The sequence below is a fragment of the Brachyhypopomus gauderio genome, chromosome 15, assembly GCF_052324685.1.
Source record: "Brachyhypopomus gauderio isolate BG-103 chromosome 15, BGAUD_0.2, whole genome shotgun sequence".
Classification (NCBI taxonomy): domain Eukaryota; kingdom Metazoa; phylum Chordata; class Actinopteri; order Gymnotiformes; family Hypopomidae; genus Brachyhypopomus; species Brachyhypopomus gauderio.
The window spans coordinates 9,022,873-9,042,422 of record NC_135225.1 but is presented as its reverse complement, the minus strand read 5'-3'; the positions used below and the strand labels follow the sequence as shown (position 1 = coordinate 9,042,422).

At 49.3% G+C, this 19,550-nt stretch overlaps 1 protein-coding gene across 1 annotated transcript in view; it reads right to left on the bottom strand.

The window, feature by feature from the left end:
* inpp5a (inositol polyphosphate-5-phosphatase A) overlaps positions 1–19,550 on the bottom strand; it is a 112,709-nt gene that overhangs the window by 60,814 nt on the left and 32,345 nt on the right. Inside the window, 2 exon segments of the mRNA XM_076974252.1 lie at positions 16,093–16,180; positions 17,080–17,180. Coding sequence (XP_076830367.1) covers positions 16,093–16,180; positions 17,080–17,180 — 189 coding nt within the window.

The window sequence follows — 19,550 nt, the reverse complement described above, 5'->3', positions numbered from 1 at the left end:
GCTCCACCCAGTCAGACCACACCTGCTGCCCTGCTTCTCCACCCAGGAGAGCGCATACACTCCTCATGCTGAGCAAAAGCACAAGAATGTAATTAAACCATTAAAACCAAGGAGCTGACTCTGCCTCCAATCTAATTACACAAGTCTTTAATGAGAACTATTTTGGGTGAATAACCGAGCACAACCGAGGCATTGTGTGTGAAGGTTTGTGAGAGGGACGTGGTGACAGGACGGGCCTTTGTGTGCCACTCAAGCCCACATGGAAAGCATTAGGTTCAGAAATACACTTAATGTTTACTCTAAGGCTTCTGAAGCATGTGGCCATCCCCCAGAGGTTCACGCAGAGGTTTGGGGTCTTCTCAGCCCGGTGGCCTGTGGACGACACCCATTCAGCAGGTCTCGCGTCCTCTCACGTCCTCGTGCCTTCCCCCAGCTGACCGCGGTCACTTTACCGAGCAGGAAATGCTGCGGATCAGTTTAACGGTTCTGCGGACCGGGCAAACTCCAGACCGCAGGCCGCAATGGGCTCCTACCATGTGCCGATATGGCACCACCTCCACCAATTTCCTATGGAGGAGGCTTCCACGGAAAGCCCGCGTTTGAGGAGACTTTGCCGGCCGGCAGAAGCCGCACCCCCGTCCGCTCACGCCCCAGTCTGTTACTGGCATCCTACACAGACAAACCATTCCTCTTCCCTCATGACCAGTAAGACATTCTCTAAATGACCTCCACAACCTTGAGCAGAATGTATTAATTTCCCTGACAAAAATCAATTTGAGAGGGTCTGGGTGAGAGGAGGAGGAGCTCATTAAGGGCCTGAGAGACGCCATCCTCTCTTATTAGACGCATGTTGTTCATTTACGAGGCTTCGCCGTCGTCTGGGCGACGGGGAAGACCAAATGATTGGTCATTTCCCTGCCTTGGGTTAAGAGCACTTAAAATCAATTGGCCTGTGTATGTTTAATACTGCTAGAAAACGAGAGGCAAAAACCATTGCCGTGATTTGCTGCGTGTTTATCTTTCAATAACCACAAGGGAAAAGCGTACGGGACCAATTCATTTTTGAAAGATGGCTATGAAGATGTAGGGAATGAGTTTGGCCACAGGGGGCGCAGGTCTGCAGTTCCGGCACCTGCCCAGATTTGTTGTTATTTATATGTTGCTTCAAAAAGATTGAAGGTGTTCTATGAACTGTAATTGGATTAGGAAATATACGCTGCTGTACGCTGCCACATGACCAAACAGATCTGCGCTCTAAAACTACAACAGAAAAAAGCAACTCGGCCTACAGGAGAGAGATTGAGCTGGTCGGAACGTGCCGGGAATGGTGAGGTGCTATCAAAATATCCGCCAACGTCTAGCTGCGCAACTTCATTACAATGCAAGAAGCAAGACACCAAGAGACGAGAAAGTCAAAGAGAGAGAAGGGCATGTAGAGAGTGGGAGGTGAGGAGGAGAGAAACAGCAGAAGGCCGGGTGGAAGACGCTCAGAAGACCAGGTGGAAGACGGAACCACTGCGAGACATCCAGGAAGCAAATCAAATCCCTGTATGCTTTTCATATTTAATGCAAAATAACTGCAAATTCAATTAAGCACCTGCCACAAGTGGGACCCCTGGTGACGGGTTGATGTAAATGCAAGGCCAGTTGACTAAACAATGCAGGAGCATTAGAATAAGGTGACGGGATAAGAAAGGAGCGTGAAAGGCTCAAGTCAGGCCACACAGGGCCCTGCCAAGTCCATTATGGGTATTGAAGACATCCCACAATCCAACAGTGCGAGCTTCCGATGACAGCAGGAAAAGACGCTCGGATGCGGCGGGCATGTTCTCTTCATCACCAAAATGGCAGCGCGGTGCAGCTAATAGGATAAAACACAACGCTGGAGACGAGGCGACCAGCCCTCACCAGGGGTTCATGTCTCAGCCACTCACACAAATGCATGTGCCGAGAAAAGTGAAAGGAGACGAGCACGAGATGCATGCTGGGAAATGAAAGCAGGGCTCGTTCCGGAACGCGCGGCCGCGAGCAGACGCCCCGCACCTGCGTTTGTGAGCGAGCTTTAGCAGCCATTCCCTTACAGGCCCACGCCTGAGTGAGTTCTGCCCACAAAGTAAAGCTGCTTCACATGAAACAGGAACACAGTTCTCACTCGCAAACATTAGGTCATAAATGAATCTGTTCTCTCTGTGTTTTTTCCCCTTTTCTTTCAGGAAATGTATGTGAGGTCACTATCCTGGGCTATAATTACATCCCTGCCAGTCTGGGCAAGGGGAAATATCATCATTATTTCTCTTACCTGCTGAGAAATGGCTAGGATTTAAGGTAACGATTTCTCTGTGCGATTAACCACACGTACGTGACATATCGTCGTGCGGCTAGTCTCGGTCCCGGGGGAACACTCCCTTCCCTCACGCCTCGGAATCACGAGCAAGGGATGAGAGAGGAAAGAGAGAAAATGAGCGAGTGAACACACTTTTCCTCCATTCAGGATGTTCGGATTAGTCGCCTGATGGCTCCCTGAAGATGCACCCCTCCCTAGTCACACACATACACACACATACATACACACACACACACACACACACACACACACACACACACACACACACACACACGTCTTCAGAACCTGTGAAGGCCTGACTGTGTGCGGTCTGTGTCTGCATGTGTGTGCGTGAGTGAGAGTGAGAGACACAGAGAGAGAAAGAGAGAGAGAGAGACAGAGACAGAGACAGAGAGAGAGAGAGAATATATACACTTTAGCAATGAAAAGGTCAGGATGCAGGATGAGGCAGGCCAACATGGCTGATCGTGATCGTGAGTGGGGGTCTGTGGACGAATCACAGGAGAGTTGGTGCATGGCAGTGAATGAGTAACCCAAACGCCATTATCCTGCTCTTCCCCGGCTGGGCCCACATTCATGCTGGTGCATGCTGCCACTTCATTAGGAGGAAATATCATTCTTCTCCTGCCCAGCAGCCAGCCAGCAGGAAAGGCCCCTGGGGGCCCCCTGGAGGCCCTGGAAGCCCTGTTTAATTCCACATCATCTGCTCCACAAGGGGCCTTAATCTGAGCCTGTGTGATCAATACTATATCAGTGTAAATTAAAATGACAATTTGAACGTAATTAAGCTGGTTAATGCTCGATTCAAATGTCATTACTTACACAAAAGGAGAAGCAGGCGCTGCTGGCTGTGCACAAAAGTGTGTGTGTGTGTGTGTCTGTAAGAGAGAGAGAGAGAGAGAGAGAGAGAGAGAGAGAGAGAGAGAGAGAGAGAGTGTGAGTGTGTGAGAGAGAGAGAGAAAGAGAGTGTGTGTGTGTGTGTGTGTGTGTGTGTGTGTGTGTGTGTGTGTGTGTGTGTGTGTGTGTGTGTGTGTGTGTGTGTGATGGGCAAATATTTTAACTGGTACTACCCTGCTTTTGTCCCTGTGACTGCCGCAAAAGATACAGAGGAGGTCCTAACAAAAGCAGATGAAGTCTCCACCTATGACAGGCAGGGTAGTGCTCCAATTCCACAGCAGCATAACCCAATCAAAGCAATCTGATTTAGAGAAGCAAACCCAATTAGAGCCGCACTGGATGAGAAGAGGCAGAGAGTGAACACTGGCTGAAGAGAGGGGAAAATAACCACAGCTGAGAGAGAGAGAGAGAGAAAGAGAGAGAACAGGAGAGAGGGGGCATCACAAAGAGAGCTTTCTACACAAAGAAAGAAGAAAACTTAGACAATAAAAATGCCATTAACTAATAAATGAAAGTCCACAGTAATTGGGTTATTCGATTGCTGCTGTTCCTCTTCATCCAGTTTTGAAAAGTGCTCTAAAGTTATTGCAATGGCGTAAAATAAAGGAGCCGTGGTTCGGATCAGAGCCACTGGGGGGTCCGTGGCTGGGTGAGCCGAGGCTGATCCTGGACCTTCACGCTTCCACACTGACACACTGAAGCCCCTTTCTTTAACTCAGGAAAAATAACTGAGTTCAAAATAACTCGGACGTCTCTGCAAGAGGCTTCACGTGAAGCACACACACACGCACAGACACACAGACACACAGACATACAGACACACAGACACTCTGACGTCTCTGCAAGAGGCTTCATGTGAAGCAGCAGTTACAGGTTGAAGCACCTAAACTAAAGCCTGCTTGGGCCGGGGGATGTTCACAGAGAGGGAGCCACACACACACACACACACACACACTCCGACGTCCACTTCCAGACAGACAGCTCACGCACAGGGTCTCTGCTGCTCGTCCCCTTGTCCCTCAGACTGTCTCCCTTGTCTCACTAATGGTCCACATGGTGAACGCAATTGCTTTCCTGGCTCAGAGAGGTGAGACGCACATGACGGACGGAGCTCCAAGCACACGAGCGATGCTGAGCACGCCGAACGTCGCCACTGACTGTGACAGAGCGTCCGGACGGCCCCGCCGGCCCACTCCCGCATCGGCAGACCCGCACGCGAGACCTCTTCATCAAGCGCCGGAACAATGGCGCCACTCTTCTGCTTAATTAATTATTAAACCAGAGTCAATAATGAATAAATACAAAAACCAAGGGCAACCTTTGGGTATTTAATTAGCAGAGGAGGCAAGGCACACTGCTAACGAGCAAAGCTTACCAGCGGCGTGGGGGTCAGGCGGGGGACGGGCCATGCCCCCCCCCCCCGGCCTGCTGGACCACGCCACGGACCTATCCATCACCACGGCTGCAGAGTTGTGGCAGTCAAACGTATTAATTATCAGCTCGTTGCCAGGGGTGACGGCAGTGGGAGGGGCCACTTAATCAATGCTTGTCAACACATCGGCAGACCTACACACGCAACTGGAAACTGGTGACGGTGCAGGACGAAGACCCCGAAGCTCTGGGAAAGAGACCCAAATCTGTCCTGGAAGGGTCCAAAAGGGTTTTAAAAAGAAATGGCCACGCTCAAAATACTGCTTTTTGCTGCAGTTAATTCAGTTAAGTAACACTGCTAAAAAAACCACAGCCACAGGTTAACTACATAGTTTTAGTGCTTAATATTTTGGCAAACCTTAACATGACATGCAGGTAATAAGGTTAAGATCCTCATTAGGAGAAATGAATGCATTCTAAACATTTGTCTAGCAGCACAAGGTAGTGTGACCCCAGTGTTCGTGCACACTTACACACACACTCTGCTGGACACACACAAACACAGAAAGGTTAGATAAACGTAGAGTCAATGCGTGTAGATGGTTAAGCACTTTAAACCACACTAATAACACGGTGGGCTGTATGCACGCATGCATGTATCTGCATGTATCAGTTTGTGTGCATACATGTGATGATGTAATATTTTGTTTGGGGGGGGTGGGCACTCCCCCAGAGGTCTGCAAGGGTAAGCAAAGTCATTTCTATATAATTAAGGAGAGCTGTTTAGAGGGCAGCCTGTCGTCAAGGCCCCCATGTACACAGGAGATGCTCACCTTTCTAACTCACGACACCCTGCCAAGGGCACTGATCAAAATTAACTGCCTTTAAAGTGCAATGTGTTAAATGACACACCCCGGGACACAACCCCGGGACACAACCCCGGGACACAACCCAGGAGGGTGTCAGACAGGCTGATCAGACAGGCTCTGTTACAGACAGGCTCTGCTGATCGTGCAGGCTGTATATACACCTATACTGGTGGTGTTCTGATCAGACCCACAGAGCAGTTGGGAACTGATCTGACAGTCAGACGGACTCGTGTTTGAAGGGATCAGCCTGCAGTGTGTCTGGCATATAGAGAGTTTAGCAGCGTGAGCTCCGCCCCCCTCGTGTGCTAAGCTGCCGACAGCTGCTTAGAGAGAAGAGCTGGGCACAGCCAGGATCTTCATATGAGGAGTGTGTGTGTGTGTGTGTGTGTGTGTGTGTGTGTGTGTGTGTGTGTGTGTGTGTGTGTGTGTGTGTGTGTGTTAGAGGCAGATGATGCTCTTGAAAGGCTAAATCTCTTCCGTGCAGACATGATCAGAATTCCTTGCAAGACAAGGCTCTCATTGTACATTTCATTATATAAATTATTCTAATATAGTGCAACATAACTGAATTGCTACAAATGTAGGAATGTGATGGTTCAAATATGCTCATGTTAAGTACATACAAGACTGAAGAAATATGGCAGAAATATGGCATAAACAATTTTCTGATGTTTTTTATGATGCCTCTGGATGGGTGTGTATGGATGCAAACATAAAGAGAGAGAGAGAGAGAGAGAGAGAGAGAGAGAGAGAGAGAGATAGGGAGAGAGAGAGAGAGAGAGACCATGAGCATGTCACTGTGTGTATGTGTGTGTTTAGGGAAGCCCCATTGGGAGCTGGTCTCTTTCTCTCTAGAGAGCAGCAGTGTGAGAGGCTACAATAGCAGGGAGATTATGGAAATCAAACCAGAGAGATTAGCTAATGGGAATATAATAGGCCTGGGAGCCTGGCTGAGGCGTATCTGCCTGGGCATGCAAATGAAGAGGGGCAGGAATCAATACACTTTGGGAAAACATTCGGCCCTAAAGCCATGCGATCAGAGAGAGAGAGAGAGAGAGAGAGAGAGAGAGAGAGAGAGAGAGAAAGAGAGAGAGAAAGGGAGAGAGAGAGACAGAAAGGGAGAGGGAGTTAGACTGTGTGTGTGTGTGTGTGTGTGTGTGTGTGTGAGAGAGAGAGAGATAGAGAGAGAGAGAGAGAGAGAGAGAGAGAGTGAGCAAGATGAAAAGAGTGAGATGAGGAGAAAGAAAGAAAAGGTGAGACACAGGAAAGAGGGAGAGAGAAAGAAAAGGGTGAGAGACCTGCAAAAGTGCAGCTGGAATATTTACACCTTTACATTACTTAATTAACTTTCACACCGAGCAGAAGAAAATACATTAGCATATTATTACATATTAATCACAATTAAAATACCAATTTCAAACGAGCTGATTCTATTCAGCACAGTGACGTTTTTGCTGCAGTGACGTTTTCCTTTGTAAGGGCTGCAGAGACCAGAACCATCAAATCTAAGAGCACTGAACCTTTTACCTCAGCACCCAGAGAGACGAGCTTCCCTCCACCACCTATCGTTCATGTTAAAGAACACCTGCCAGAAAATGAGCAGTAGAACAAGCTCCCTGATGCCCCAGAACACACGTGAGAACACACGTGAGAACACACGTGAGAACACACGTGAGAATACACGTGAGAACACACGTGAGAACACACGTGAGAACACACGTGAGAACACACGTGAGAACACGGGGTGGAACTGGAACATTAGGAATCTCTCAACACATCTGCTGGTGTCAGTCAGGATGGCTGAAACCCTCTGGCAGCACTGCCACTAAACACAAGCACGGCAATGGAGAGCTGGACTGAACTGATTTCAATCAGCCGCAGAGAGAAAGATGGACGCATGTGGAGGTATTGACAGCTGATTGCTGGAGGGAGAGAGAGAGAGAGAGAGAGAGAGAGAGAGAGAGAGAGAGACTGTAGTCCCTACAGAACTGTCTACTTTAGAGAAAGTCTATGAAGGCAATGAAGGAATATCTAATAACCTTTGATTTAATCAAAGCACGAGTCAGAAATAACACCTCTGTTACTGAATGGATATTACTTATCCAAACTGTAGGGGAGACCAGGGACAGTTGTAACAAGGGACGGTTGTAACACCTTGAATTCCTCCAAACAGAAACAAGCTAGAGTGATTACACTCACTGTGCACATGCTCAGTTAGACTGTCTTCTTGCTAACAAAAAAGGAGCCACATTTGAAACTCCTAGAGAAGGTAATAACCAAAAGTGTTTTTGGGGGGTAAAAATTTTACTTTTCTATCAGAGGTCCTGAGATAAAATATCTATGAATCCAAATAAGTATTATTAGAATTACTGTATTGTAAGCTAAAATTAGAAATGATTAACATGTGTCCAACTAGCAGTCAGGCTCGTTCACATGAGGTGAAAACACAACTGGTGATACCGGGACGATTGTAACACCTTGTTACAACCGTCCCTGAACCAAATAGTCAGTGACAATGACCATTTATGATCTGCCAAGCATTGTGAAGAGTGCGCTTCCCCTGGCTGCAACACCATCAAATTTTCAGGCAGGGTTTGTATGCACTGGAATTAGGCTTTTTAAAAGAGATATTTTTAATGACAGCGACTTTGAACCATCCCTGGTCACAGATCGCCCACTGCCAGCAGTGACACCACAGGTTCCATCTTCCACTGCAGCTGCAGTGAATGCAGTTGCATGTATTACAGCTCCAACACCCACTGTGGCAACGGTGGCATCCTACACACCACCTGCAGCATCCTCCCCATCACACCATGTGTGGTGTCTGAACCTTCATCCTCCCATCACACCATGTGTGGTGCCTGAACCTTCATCCTCCCCAACACACCATGTGTGGTGTCTGAACCTTCATCCTCCCATCACACCATGTGTGGTGCCTGAACCTTCATCCTCCCATCACACCATGTGTGGTGCCTGAACCTTCATCCTCCCCATCACACCATGTGTGCTGCCTGAACCTTCATCCTCCCATCACACCATGTGTGGTGTCTGAACCTTCATCCTCCCCATCACACCATGTGTGGTGTCTGAACCTTCATCCTCCCCATCACACCATGTGTGGTGTCTGAACCTTCATCCTCCCCATCACACCATGTGGTGTCTGAACCTTCATCCTCCCATCACACCATGTGTGGTGCCTGAACCTTCATCCTCCCATCACACCATGTGTGGTGCCTGAACCTTCATCCTCCCCATCACACCATGTGTGGTGCCTGAACCTTCATCCTCCCCATCACACCATGTGTGGTGCCTGAACCTTCATCCTCCCATCACACCATGTGTGGTGCCTGAACCTTCATCCTCCCATCACACCATGTGTGGTGCCTGAACCTTCATCCTCTCCATCACACCATGTGTGGTGCCCCTTCATCCTCCCATCACACCATGTGTGCTGCCTGAACCTTCATCCTCCCCATCACACCATGTGTGGTGCCCCTTCATCCTCCCATCACACCATGTGTGCTGCCTGAACCTTCATCCTCCCCATCACACCATGTGTGGTGTCTGAACCTTCATCCTCCCATCACACCATGTGTGGAACCTTCATCCTCCCATCACACCATGTGTGGTGTCTGAACCTTCATCCTCCCCATCACACCATGTGTGGTGCCTGAACCTTCATCCCCCCATCACACCATGTGTGGAACCTTCATCCTCCCATCACACCATGTGTGGTGTCTGAACCTTCATCCTCCCCATCACACCATGTGTGGTGCCTGAACCTTCATCCTCCCATCACACCATGTGTGGTGCCTGAACCTTCATCCTCCCCATCACACCATGTGTGGTGTCTGAACCTTCATCCTCTCCATCACACCATGTGTGGTGCCTGAACCTTCATCCTCCCATCACACCATGTGTGGTGTCTGAACCTTCATCCTCTCCATCACACCATGTGTGGTGCCTGAACCTTCATCCTCCCCATCACACCATGTGTGGTGCCTGAACCTTCATCCTCTCCATCACACCATGTGTGGTGCCTGAACCTTCATCCTCCCCATCACACCATGTGTGGTGCCTGAACCTTCATCCTCCCATCACACCATGTGTGGTGCCTGAACCTTCATCCTCCCATCACACCATGTGTGGTGCCTGAACCTTCATCCTCCCCATCACACCATGTGTGGTGTCTGAACCTTCATCCTCCTCATTACACCATGTGTGGTGTCTGAACCTTCATCCTCCTCATTACACCATGTGTGGTGTCTGAACCTTCATCCTCCCCATCACACCATGTGTGGTGCCTGAACCTTCATCCTCCCCATCACACCATGTGTGGTGTCTGAACCTTCATCCTCCCATCACACCATGTGTGCTGCCTGAACCTTCATCCCCCCATCACACCATGTGTGGAACCTTCATCCTCCCATCACACCATGTGTGGTGTCTGAACCTTCATCCTCCCCATCACACCATGTGTGGTGCCTGAACCTTCATCCTCCCATCACACCATGTGTGGTGCCTGAACCTTCATCCTCCCATCACACCATGTGTGGTGCCTGAACCTTCATCCTCCCATCACACCATGTGTGGTGTCTGAACCTTCATCCTCCCCATCACACCATGTGTGGTGCTTGAACCTTCATCCTCCCATCACACCATGTGTGGTGTCTGAACCTTCATCCTCCCATCACACCATGTGTGGTGTCTGAACCTTCATCCTCCCATCACACCATGTGTGGTGCCTGAACCTTCATCCTCCCATCACACCATGTGTGGTGTCTGAACCTTCATCCTCCCCATCACACCATGTGTGGTGTCTGAACCTTCATCCTCCCCATCACACCATGTGTGGTGCCTGAACCTTCATCCCCCCATCACACCATGTGTGGTGTCTGAACCTTCATCCTCCCATCACACCATGTGTGGTGTCTGAACCTTCATCCTCCCATCACACCATGTGTGGTGTCTGAACCTTCATCCTCCCATCACACCATGTGTGGTGTCTGAACCTTCATCCTCCCATCACACCATGTGTGGTGTCTGAACCTTCATCCTCCCATCACACCATGTGTGGTGTCTGAACCTTCATCCTCCCCATCACACCATGTGTGGTGTCTGAACCTTCATCCTCCCCATCACACCATGTGTGGTGTCTGAACCTTCATCCTCCCCATCACACCATGTGTGGTGCCTCCTTCCCCTCTTTGTTTGTTATGTGGTGTGAGAGTAATCATTAGGCCTATTTTTTAAAAATAAATGGTCACAATAACATGAATGATAAATAATCTTTTTCATTTTGATTATTTGACTGATTAATTAAGTAAGTTTTAGATGTTACAACCGTCCCTGGCATGTGTTACAACCGTCTCTGTACCCAGGGACGGTTGTAACATTGGAGTGTCTGTATTTAAATCAATTTTGCCACCTGTACATATTTCATAAACCCACTTATATACATTGTTTCAGTAGTTGACACATTGAAGTTCCTAATACAGCAAGTTGGCTATTCCAGTGTAAATGGCTTTTGATTTATTTGAAAAATCACAAAAAGTGTTACAACTGTCCCTGGTCTCCCCTATTATATTATTCATATTATTTCTCTTCCATGGTATGCACTTAAGACATCTCGGTGGGATGGGCCTGCACAAGGCTCCGCCTTTTCCCCGCCCTCTTCCCGTTCTGGCCGGCGTGGGAGGCCCATCCATCAGGACCCAGGCAGACGACACCTCCTCCCCGCTCACAAGTGCATGAAGCCTGCAATAAAATTAACCTCGTGGCAACTGTTTTCACACGCATTCGAGGGGCTGGTGGCCTGGGGGTCCCGGCACACGCCGTCCAGCGTGGGATTACCGAGTCAGGGCCGGCCAATCAGCAGACAAGAGGGCAAGGAACAAGGCACATGTCTGATTATGGAGGCATGTCTGATTATGCAGGCATGTAGCATGGAGGCCTAGGAGATGGAAAGTGCTGGCCTAAAACTGGCTATCAGACCCAAACAACCCATCCAGAACGCAGCTGTACATCCCACATCTCCCCACTGTCGTCTCCTGGAAGCGAGTCACGTTCTGATGTGAAACGCTGCCCCTTACCTGCAAGGCCAGAACGGGACCAGCTGCCGTGGACCTAAAAGCACTGATCACACCCCCAGTTAGCACCACAATGCCTTCCAAACTCTTCTACCACTCGATATTGACCCCGACCACCATGTCTGAAGACGTGCCCTCCTGCTAGGGCATCAGCCCGGCCACACTCTCAACACTTTCACATTACGTTAAGCGTTTGGTAGAGATTACAAAGTACCTCTGTGAGTCACTCTGGACAAGGCCATCTGCCCAATGCTGCAAATATAGACGAGGAGATGAGGAGTTCGGTCGTGTCTGGATGAGTGGGAGGAGCAGCATGAAGAGCCACTCCCTCATCCCCATTCAGCCAATAGAAACTGGCCTTTTTTGTAGGCTTGGGCAGGTTCTGAAACACTGTAACTGCTAGCAAGGCAGCCCTGTCCACACAGCCATAATTCGTCGATTACACACCACAGTTAAATCATCTTATATTTTATGATCTTTCCTTGAAAGAAACTAAATGATCATAAATTTGACATGCCATAATTAAAGATGAGCCTTTATTATATTGCTTTGTGCTTCATTGCATTGCTTTGTTCTTTACACACGTTTTATAACCCACTGTAACTGTACAGGATGTAGTCCGAGACACACGGGTATCTTGGCTCCCCGGGCAGACGGAGCTCTGTGCCAGAACGTGTGTGTTTACGCATGGCCCACTGGGAGCCCAGCAGGTGCCCGGGGTGCCAGGGTGCCAGGGTGCCAGGCTGGGCCAGAGCTGCGTGTACTGGGCATCCACCCTCCGGACACACCTCCAACTCTCATAGCTCCATCCTGGTCCACAGTTGCCAAGCAGAGAGACAGCCAGTGTGTGTGTGTGTGTGTGTGTGTGTGTGTGTGTGTGTGTGTGTGTGTGTGTGTGTGTGTGTGTGTGTGTGTGTGCCGCAGGAGCGTGCGGTTGGAGACAGATGGGGGAGGGGTGGAGAAATCCTTCAGTGGGTGTTTATTTGCTCTCAACACCTCCTCAGCGATCAATATTTTTAATTTGGGACCGAGTTATTATTTTTCCCATCACTGGGCTGGGGAGCAGAGTAAAGTGGCTCATATTTTAGCACTAAAAAGATCGATATGACAGGCTCACCTTCACTATACCCCACCCCCGCCCGCCAACACCCCCGCCCGCCAACACCCCCGCCCGCCAACACCCCCGCCCGCATCCCCACGCCGGGGCCCACACGCCATAATGTACACAGGGCCCGGCAACCCACCAACCCCCCACACACTTCAATCACATCATTATCTGCTCCAGTCGACCACGTAAACACACACACACACACACACACACACATTCTCTCACACGCCCGGACACAAGCGAACACACACGCACAACTCTGATTTACTTCTCGCCCTACATCCTGCTGCCCCCACTAAACTAATCCAACCATACACACACCACTTTATCAGGCTGCTTTTTATGAGGCCCGTGTGTGTGTGTGTGTGTGTGTGTGTGTGTGTGTGTGTGCGCATGTGTGTTTGGTAAAAACTGAACACACACAAGTGGATGTTATGGGCATATAGCTGGGACAGGCCAAAGGAGAGGGTGAACTCAGATTCTCAGATTAGGCTCCCTATAATAAATGCATCCATTTTTCGGGCCCTCTGTTCAATCCATTAATTGTGTATATATTTTAGGCCAAATGTTCCCAGAGCGCCCTGGCCTGCCTTCTCTCCTTAATAATTCACTTCTGATGGCAGACTCATCGATTGTCGCTCAACATATGTCTAGGGGGAGAGAGAGAGAGAGAGAGAGAGAGAGAGAGAGAGAGAGTGTGTGTGTGTGTGTGTGTGTATCGGGGGTCGGCCTGAGTGGATGTGTGGTGTGTATTTGCACTCCTGAGAGCTTGACTGATGGCCTGTGAGAGTTATGCTCCTACTATACTGCTGCACTGACATCTCCTCCATTCAAATAGGCCCAGTGCTCTGTGTTCCTGCTGCAGCACACAGGCTGGGGCTTTACTCTGCTATATTTTAACCTGGTTATGCATTCACCAGTGTCTTGAGAGGGGAGGAAAGTTGTGCATGAGCGTGCGTGTGTGTGTGTGTATATGTGGGGGGGTGGGTGGGTTTAGAGTTAGGGGGGGTTGGGGTTGGATGTGTGTGTGTGTGGGGGGGGGGGGGGGGTTGGGGGGGGGGACGACAGCCAGAGCAGGTTTTTGTTGCCAGGGACACCCACACGGAATCCATGGCTGGCAAAAAAGCTCCAGGGCTGGACAGAGAGAGTGCCTCCTCCTCCCTGTCTGTTACCTCCTCTCCTCTCTCTCCTCCCCTCTTCTCCTCTCTCTCCTCCCCTCTTCTCCTCTCTCTCTCCCTCTGGTGGGACCTGCTGCTGATGGAGCAGCTCCTTCCCCAGCCCAGAGATGGAGGGAGCAGTCTGGGTTGGGCTGGAGTGCGTGAAATGAAGCACATTACCACACGATCATCGGTTCTGTCCCATTACTCAAGCACAGAACTTGCACAACAAACAGAAAGTGACATCAGCGGGGCCGAACAGACCAGTCAGGTCAAAACATCTGGCAGAGATAAAGGAGCAGGAACCGGGACCAAGACGGCTCAATTTGGACCAGAGGTGCTGCGACGTGTAAACGCACCTGACAGCTCGTGGAGCAGGAGGTGCTCACACACGTGGAAAATGGAGGCAGACATTAGTGCACATCATTAGCCGTGATGCCTCGGGGCCCAGGGGCAGAGGTGGACGATAAATATTAATAGTCTGGATCAAGAGGATGGGCTTGTCCTAATTGACATTTTACCTGCTGTATACCTTAACCAGGCTTTAAAACGGCAGGCCAGAGCACACCATCACCACCCCCACCCTCTCCTCACACCACCCTCTCCATCCACCAGTCTCCTCACACCTCCCTCCCCTCACGACGCTCCCGAGAGCGCCAGACGCAAGAGTCTCGCAAGACATCCGATAAACGTTTGCATCTGTTAGCACTTTGCAAGTGGGATAAAGAAAACACGCTCAGTGACTCCACGTCACAGGGGGTCTGCAGTGCTGTGAGCCAGGCACGGGGCTCCGTAACCTGCACCTCCCTGCTCCTCCCTGCTCCTCCCTGCGCCTCCCTGCTCCTTCCTGCGCCTCCCTGCTCCTTCCTGCGCCTCCCTGCTCCTCCCTGCTCCTCCCTGCTCTTCCCTGCTCTTCCCTGCGCCTCCCTGCGCCTCCCTGCTCTTCCCTGCTCCTCCCTGCTCCTCCCTGCACCTCCCTGCTCCTCCCTGCGCCTCCCTGCTCTTCCCTGCTCTTCCCTGCTCCTCCCTGCTCCTCCCTGCACCTCCCTGCTCCTCCCTGCTCCTCCCTGTGCCTCCCTGCTCCTCCCTGCTCCTCCCTGCGCCTCCCTGCTCCTTCCTGCGCCTCCCTGCTCTTCCCTGCTCCTTCCTGCTCCTCCCTGCTCCTCCCTGCTCCTCCCTGCACCTCCCTGCTCCTCCCTGCGCCTCCCTGCTCCTCCCTGCGCCTCCCTGCGCCTCCCTCCTCGGTGTAGTCCTCATGCTACTGGAGCGAGAGGAGTCAGGAAACCCCTCCTGCTCACCCACCCACCAGCTCCACTCATATTATCTGGAAATTGACAGGTGGAGCAGACAACAAACAATTACCCAGGAGCAGGAGATCGAAGAGAGAAACAAACGCCACGAGGCTCCGGCTAAATGGCACACGCCTGCTATGACTGGACTATTAAGAGATTTATTGACTGTGCACTAGAAACTTTACTGCTGCTGAACTTTAGTTCGGATGGCGGGACGGAGGTGGCTCCGCCCTTCCACAGGACACAGTCCTCTGCAGCCTGCTGTCACTCACAGCACTTCAGGAGGACTTCGTTTTCAATATATACTACTCTGTTAATCAACATGTATTTTAACAGCCCCTTAAAATTTTTTGCGAGTAGGGTCCATTGTTGTCATGTTCAAAATGTTTGGAAAGTGCTGTTTGGAAACAGATTTAATTTGATGGACAATTTATAAAAGTTTTGTTTAAAAAAAAAAGAAAAGAAAAGAATAAAAAAAGAATGGCCACGTCCTAGACCAAAACCCCGTTAAACCACTGCACGCATATGTTGGAAGAAGCTGTAATGGATTTGTAACTGTATGCTTCCACCTTGTGGACATTTTATGCAACTGCATTAATTTGACGTATTAAAATCACGTGATCGGAAAGTCATACAGTCAAGAATAGTGTTATAGTTGTATAGTTTTATACAACAATACTTATTTATTTATTTCTATATTTATTTTACAGGGATATGTTCAAAATACCTTTGTTCTTTTTACACAAAGACAAAATATCAAAAGAGGATAAATGACAATTTCACCTTTCATAAACACAGTGATAAATATTTTTTAAATAATGCTTCAAGCCTCTGAACACTACCAGATACTTTAAAGCAAAATAGTTGCGTAGCTAATTAGAGCAGAAACTGCGCCTTCAAGACTTCCCCAAGTGCAACAAGGACACAGTAATGGATGAAGCTGATGAGGCATAGCAAACACTTACAGTGAAATGCTCCTGGGACTTGTAGTTCTCATCGAGGTAGACACGGGCTCTGCTGTACTCCTTCATGGCGTCGCTGGATAGTAGCTCTCTGTCAGGAAAAATATACACACTATGGTCAAACTAATGTGAAATATGAATGCTATATTGTTATGGTGCTTGGATGTATTTGACAGTGAGAGAAACTCTTGCTTGGGACTGAATACTGCGATTCCTGGTCTCTGTAGGTGGGGTGACCTACAGTGACGATCACACAAATAAAAGCAACGGGCCCGTGTGGCTTCACTTTGGTTAAGCTCGCAGACTTTACTTTTCCCTCTCTAGAGATTTCCTGTCAGTTTCCATATGGCCAATAGAGGGCACCAGTGAACTCTCTAAAATAGTGTTTTCCCTTGAATAGGAAATGCCTCAAATAATCCTTAAACAGAAGCATGTGATGGTCAACAATAACTGTTACAGAGTTATCACCTCACAGGAAGGAGCGTTAACAAGTCACCATGGATACATTCCTTCAGACAACACACGGTCCTGTGTTGTACTAGGCTCATATACACTCTGAGAAACCCAACAGCGCCCCCTAGTGGTAACAACACGCGTGTGCTAGTGTTCTCTGGCAAGCTATCTACATTTTGGCGGTGTGCACTACATCAGTAAATTACCACTGGATTAAAATTTCAGCAGGTATGCTGAATTAGGCATAAAGCTTTACTGTCAACCATTTTAAAATATGTCTTTAGGAAACATCATTATTTTTTCAGCTCTCAACATTAACACATGGTAAATCTGTCTAAACATTTAAGTAAAGCTTAGGTAAAGTTATTATTTTTGGGGCTAGCTGTAACAAGCCTTAAGTTTAAATGTAGGACTGAAACACCAGCCTGCCAGGCTGAGTGGATGAGCTGTCATTCAAGCTACAGCTGGCCTGAACCAAGTCCTTCCAACCATCTGTATCTGGGCTCATGGGCCTTAAGTGGGTGGAGCAAGACCTACTTGATGAAGCTGTCCACGTGCATCATTGATTCTTCATAATTCTTCCCTCCCACTTCTTGACAGTGTAACGCCACAAAGTGTGACTTGTGCGTGTGCACCGTCTGGAAGAAAAACAAAACAACAAAGACGCTACTTGGAGTGGAGTTACATATAATAATTCAGTGTCTGGGGATCTCTATTACATTCTGGATTTATGCCCGTGACTGATGTTATAAAATGTTACAAGTGAACCCAGGGAGCGAGACCTGTAACCTATAACCTGAATCCCAAACACTCAGACCCCCCCCCCCCCCCCCCCACACACACACACACACACACACACACACACACACACACGACTGTGGGAAACAATACCCAAGATTACAACACCACCCTTTTTGTGGTACTGTTGCCACAAAAGGCCACTCTGAGCAGAACCCGTCGGAAGTTCGTCTCGATGAAGCCGTCTGAGGAATTTTTGGTAGAAGGGTCTGCGTGAGGGTCTGCGTGAGGGTCTGCGTGAGGGTGTCTAGCCCCTGGGACTCAGAGGCACTTAACTGGATGTAGAGTTTATACTCTGGAAATCATGCATTAGGTACTGAATGTATGGAGAGCATCAGTCAAGCCGCGTATGCTGCGTCCATATGCTAGGGTGCGCGAGGGTGCACGAGGGTGCGTGAGGGTGCACGAGGGTGTGCAAGGGTGCACGAGGGTGTGCAAGGGTGCACGAGGGTGCAAGTGTGTGAAGACACCAGGTGCTAAGCTCCCAACCTCAAATATGATTTACCCTGGTCTCACACAGAAGTCTGAGAGTGCGAGATCTCATTGGGAATCATGCAGACAGAGAGGAGAGCGGGTTCCAAGGAAACAGAGTGAGAAAAGAAAAAGAAAGCGAAGGAGTCAAGACAGACAGGGAGACAGGACAGAGAAAGACAGGGAGACAGGGAGACGGAAAGCTATAAAACCAGCAAACCTTTGAGGAAGTGAGAAGAGACCTTGAGCATGCCAAGAGTTACATGTCTGAGCTTGAAATGTTTGCGAGTGCCCCAGTCCGGCCTGTTTCGAGGTGTCGACCCGTATAGGAAAATCCATACCGAAGTGAATTACAGCACTCATAGCCACTCGTGGGTCAGGCCCGTGGATGCTGGGCAGGCCATAGATCACAGCCACCCAGGATTTGTGTCCCCCTGGGGACTGTGGGGGCCAGGAGAGGCCCAGGCTTTTAGGCCTACTCCCCTCACCCGCCTGCATTATTCCCACTAAAAGCCAAATCAAATAAAGGTAATGGAGAGCGTTAACACTATGGATTTTCCATCAGCCTATGGCACGCCACTTAGCGGGATGACCCGGGAACGTCCAGACCCAACAAGGTCAGTAGACCTTTCAGTCCAGACTAGTAAGGGGACCTCCCTCCAGCTCTTTACATCAGTGTCCTCCTTCTAAGACTAATGTGTGCATTTGTGTGTGTGTGTGTGTGTGTGTGTGTGTGTGGGAGAGAGATAACCTGTGGCCTGAGCATGTCGAGGAAAGAGTAAGCATTGTGACACAGTGCTGGGTGTATGGGCAGCGCCAGCCAGGGGCCCATTGCCAATCATGTGTGTGCATGTACAGCCAAGGTCAATAACAAGGCCTCTCTGCCCACAGGCCCCCGCGGGCCCCCAGGGGCCCGAGCTCACCTGCTGCTAACAGAGAAAACAAACACCCTGACAGAGACACCTCCATGTGCCTCCAGCTCGTCTGGTCCAGCCAGATTGATTATAAACGCTGTGGTTTCTCTAACGTAAATAATTCAGCGTGAAGCCGAATGCACAGAAGCAGAGCCTCCGTCTCTTCCTATAGGCCTGTGAAGTCTGGCCACGCCCTGGACACGCCCACTCTAGAACAGAGGCCACAGTCAGTCAAATCCCAAGTCGTGGAAAGGATTCAGAGTGCAATGTTCATCTTCAGACTGCAGGACACGGAGGTGCAGATGCAGCGTACAGCACACACACTGTAAGACGTGAGGCGCATTACACTGTCTGTACTGTAGTGCCAGTGCCTGAATACTTCAGCTCACCCTCACACACAGATGTGAATACATACATACACATATGAGTATGGAAAAGCAATATAAACACAAGCAATATAAGAAAACAGTGTGAATATGAGTATGAGTATGAATATTTTATTGTGCATTTTCTTGTACCTGTCTGACCATATTCGTTTATATAACCATACAAGTCTGCATCTGGATTAATTGATCCAGTGTGAAATGCTGGTTACAACTGTAAATTATGGTGTGTGTGTGTGTGTGTGTGTGTGTGTGGAGGATCTTCCAGTGCAAACAGGACTAAGCTAAACAATTTTCGCAGTAATCTACTACACAGTGACACGTGTAACTCCCAGGTAGATCACGGATGCAGGACAACAGTAACGTTTGTCAAAGAGGAGGGTTTCCTCCAGAGATACGCTCTCTGGTTTCCTCCCACACAGTTAAAATGTTTATGCTCCTT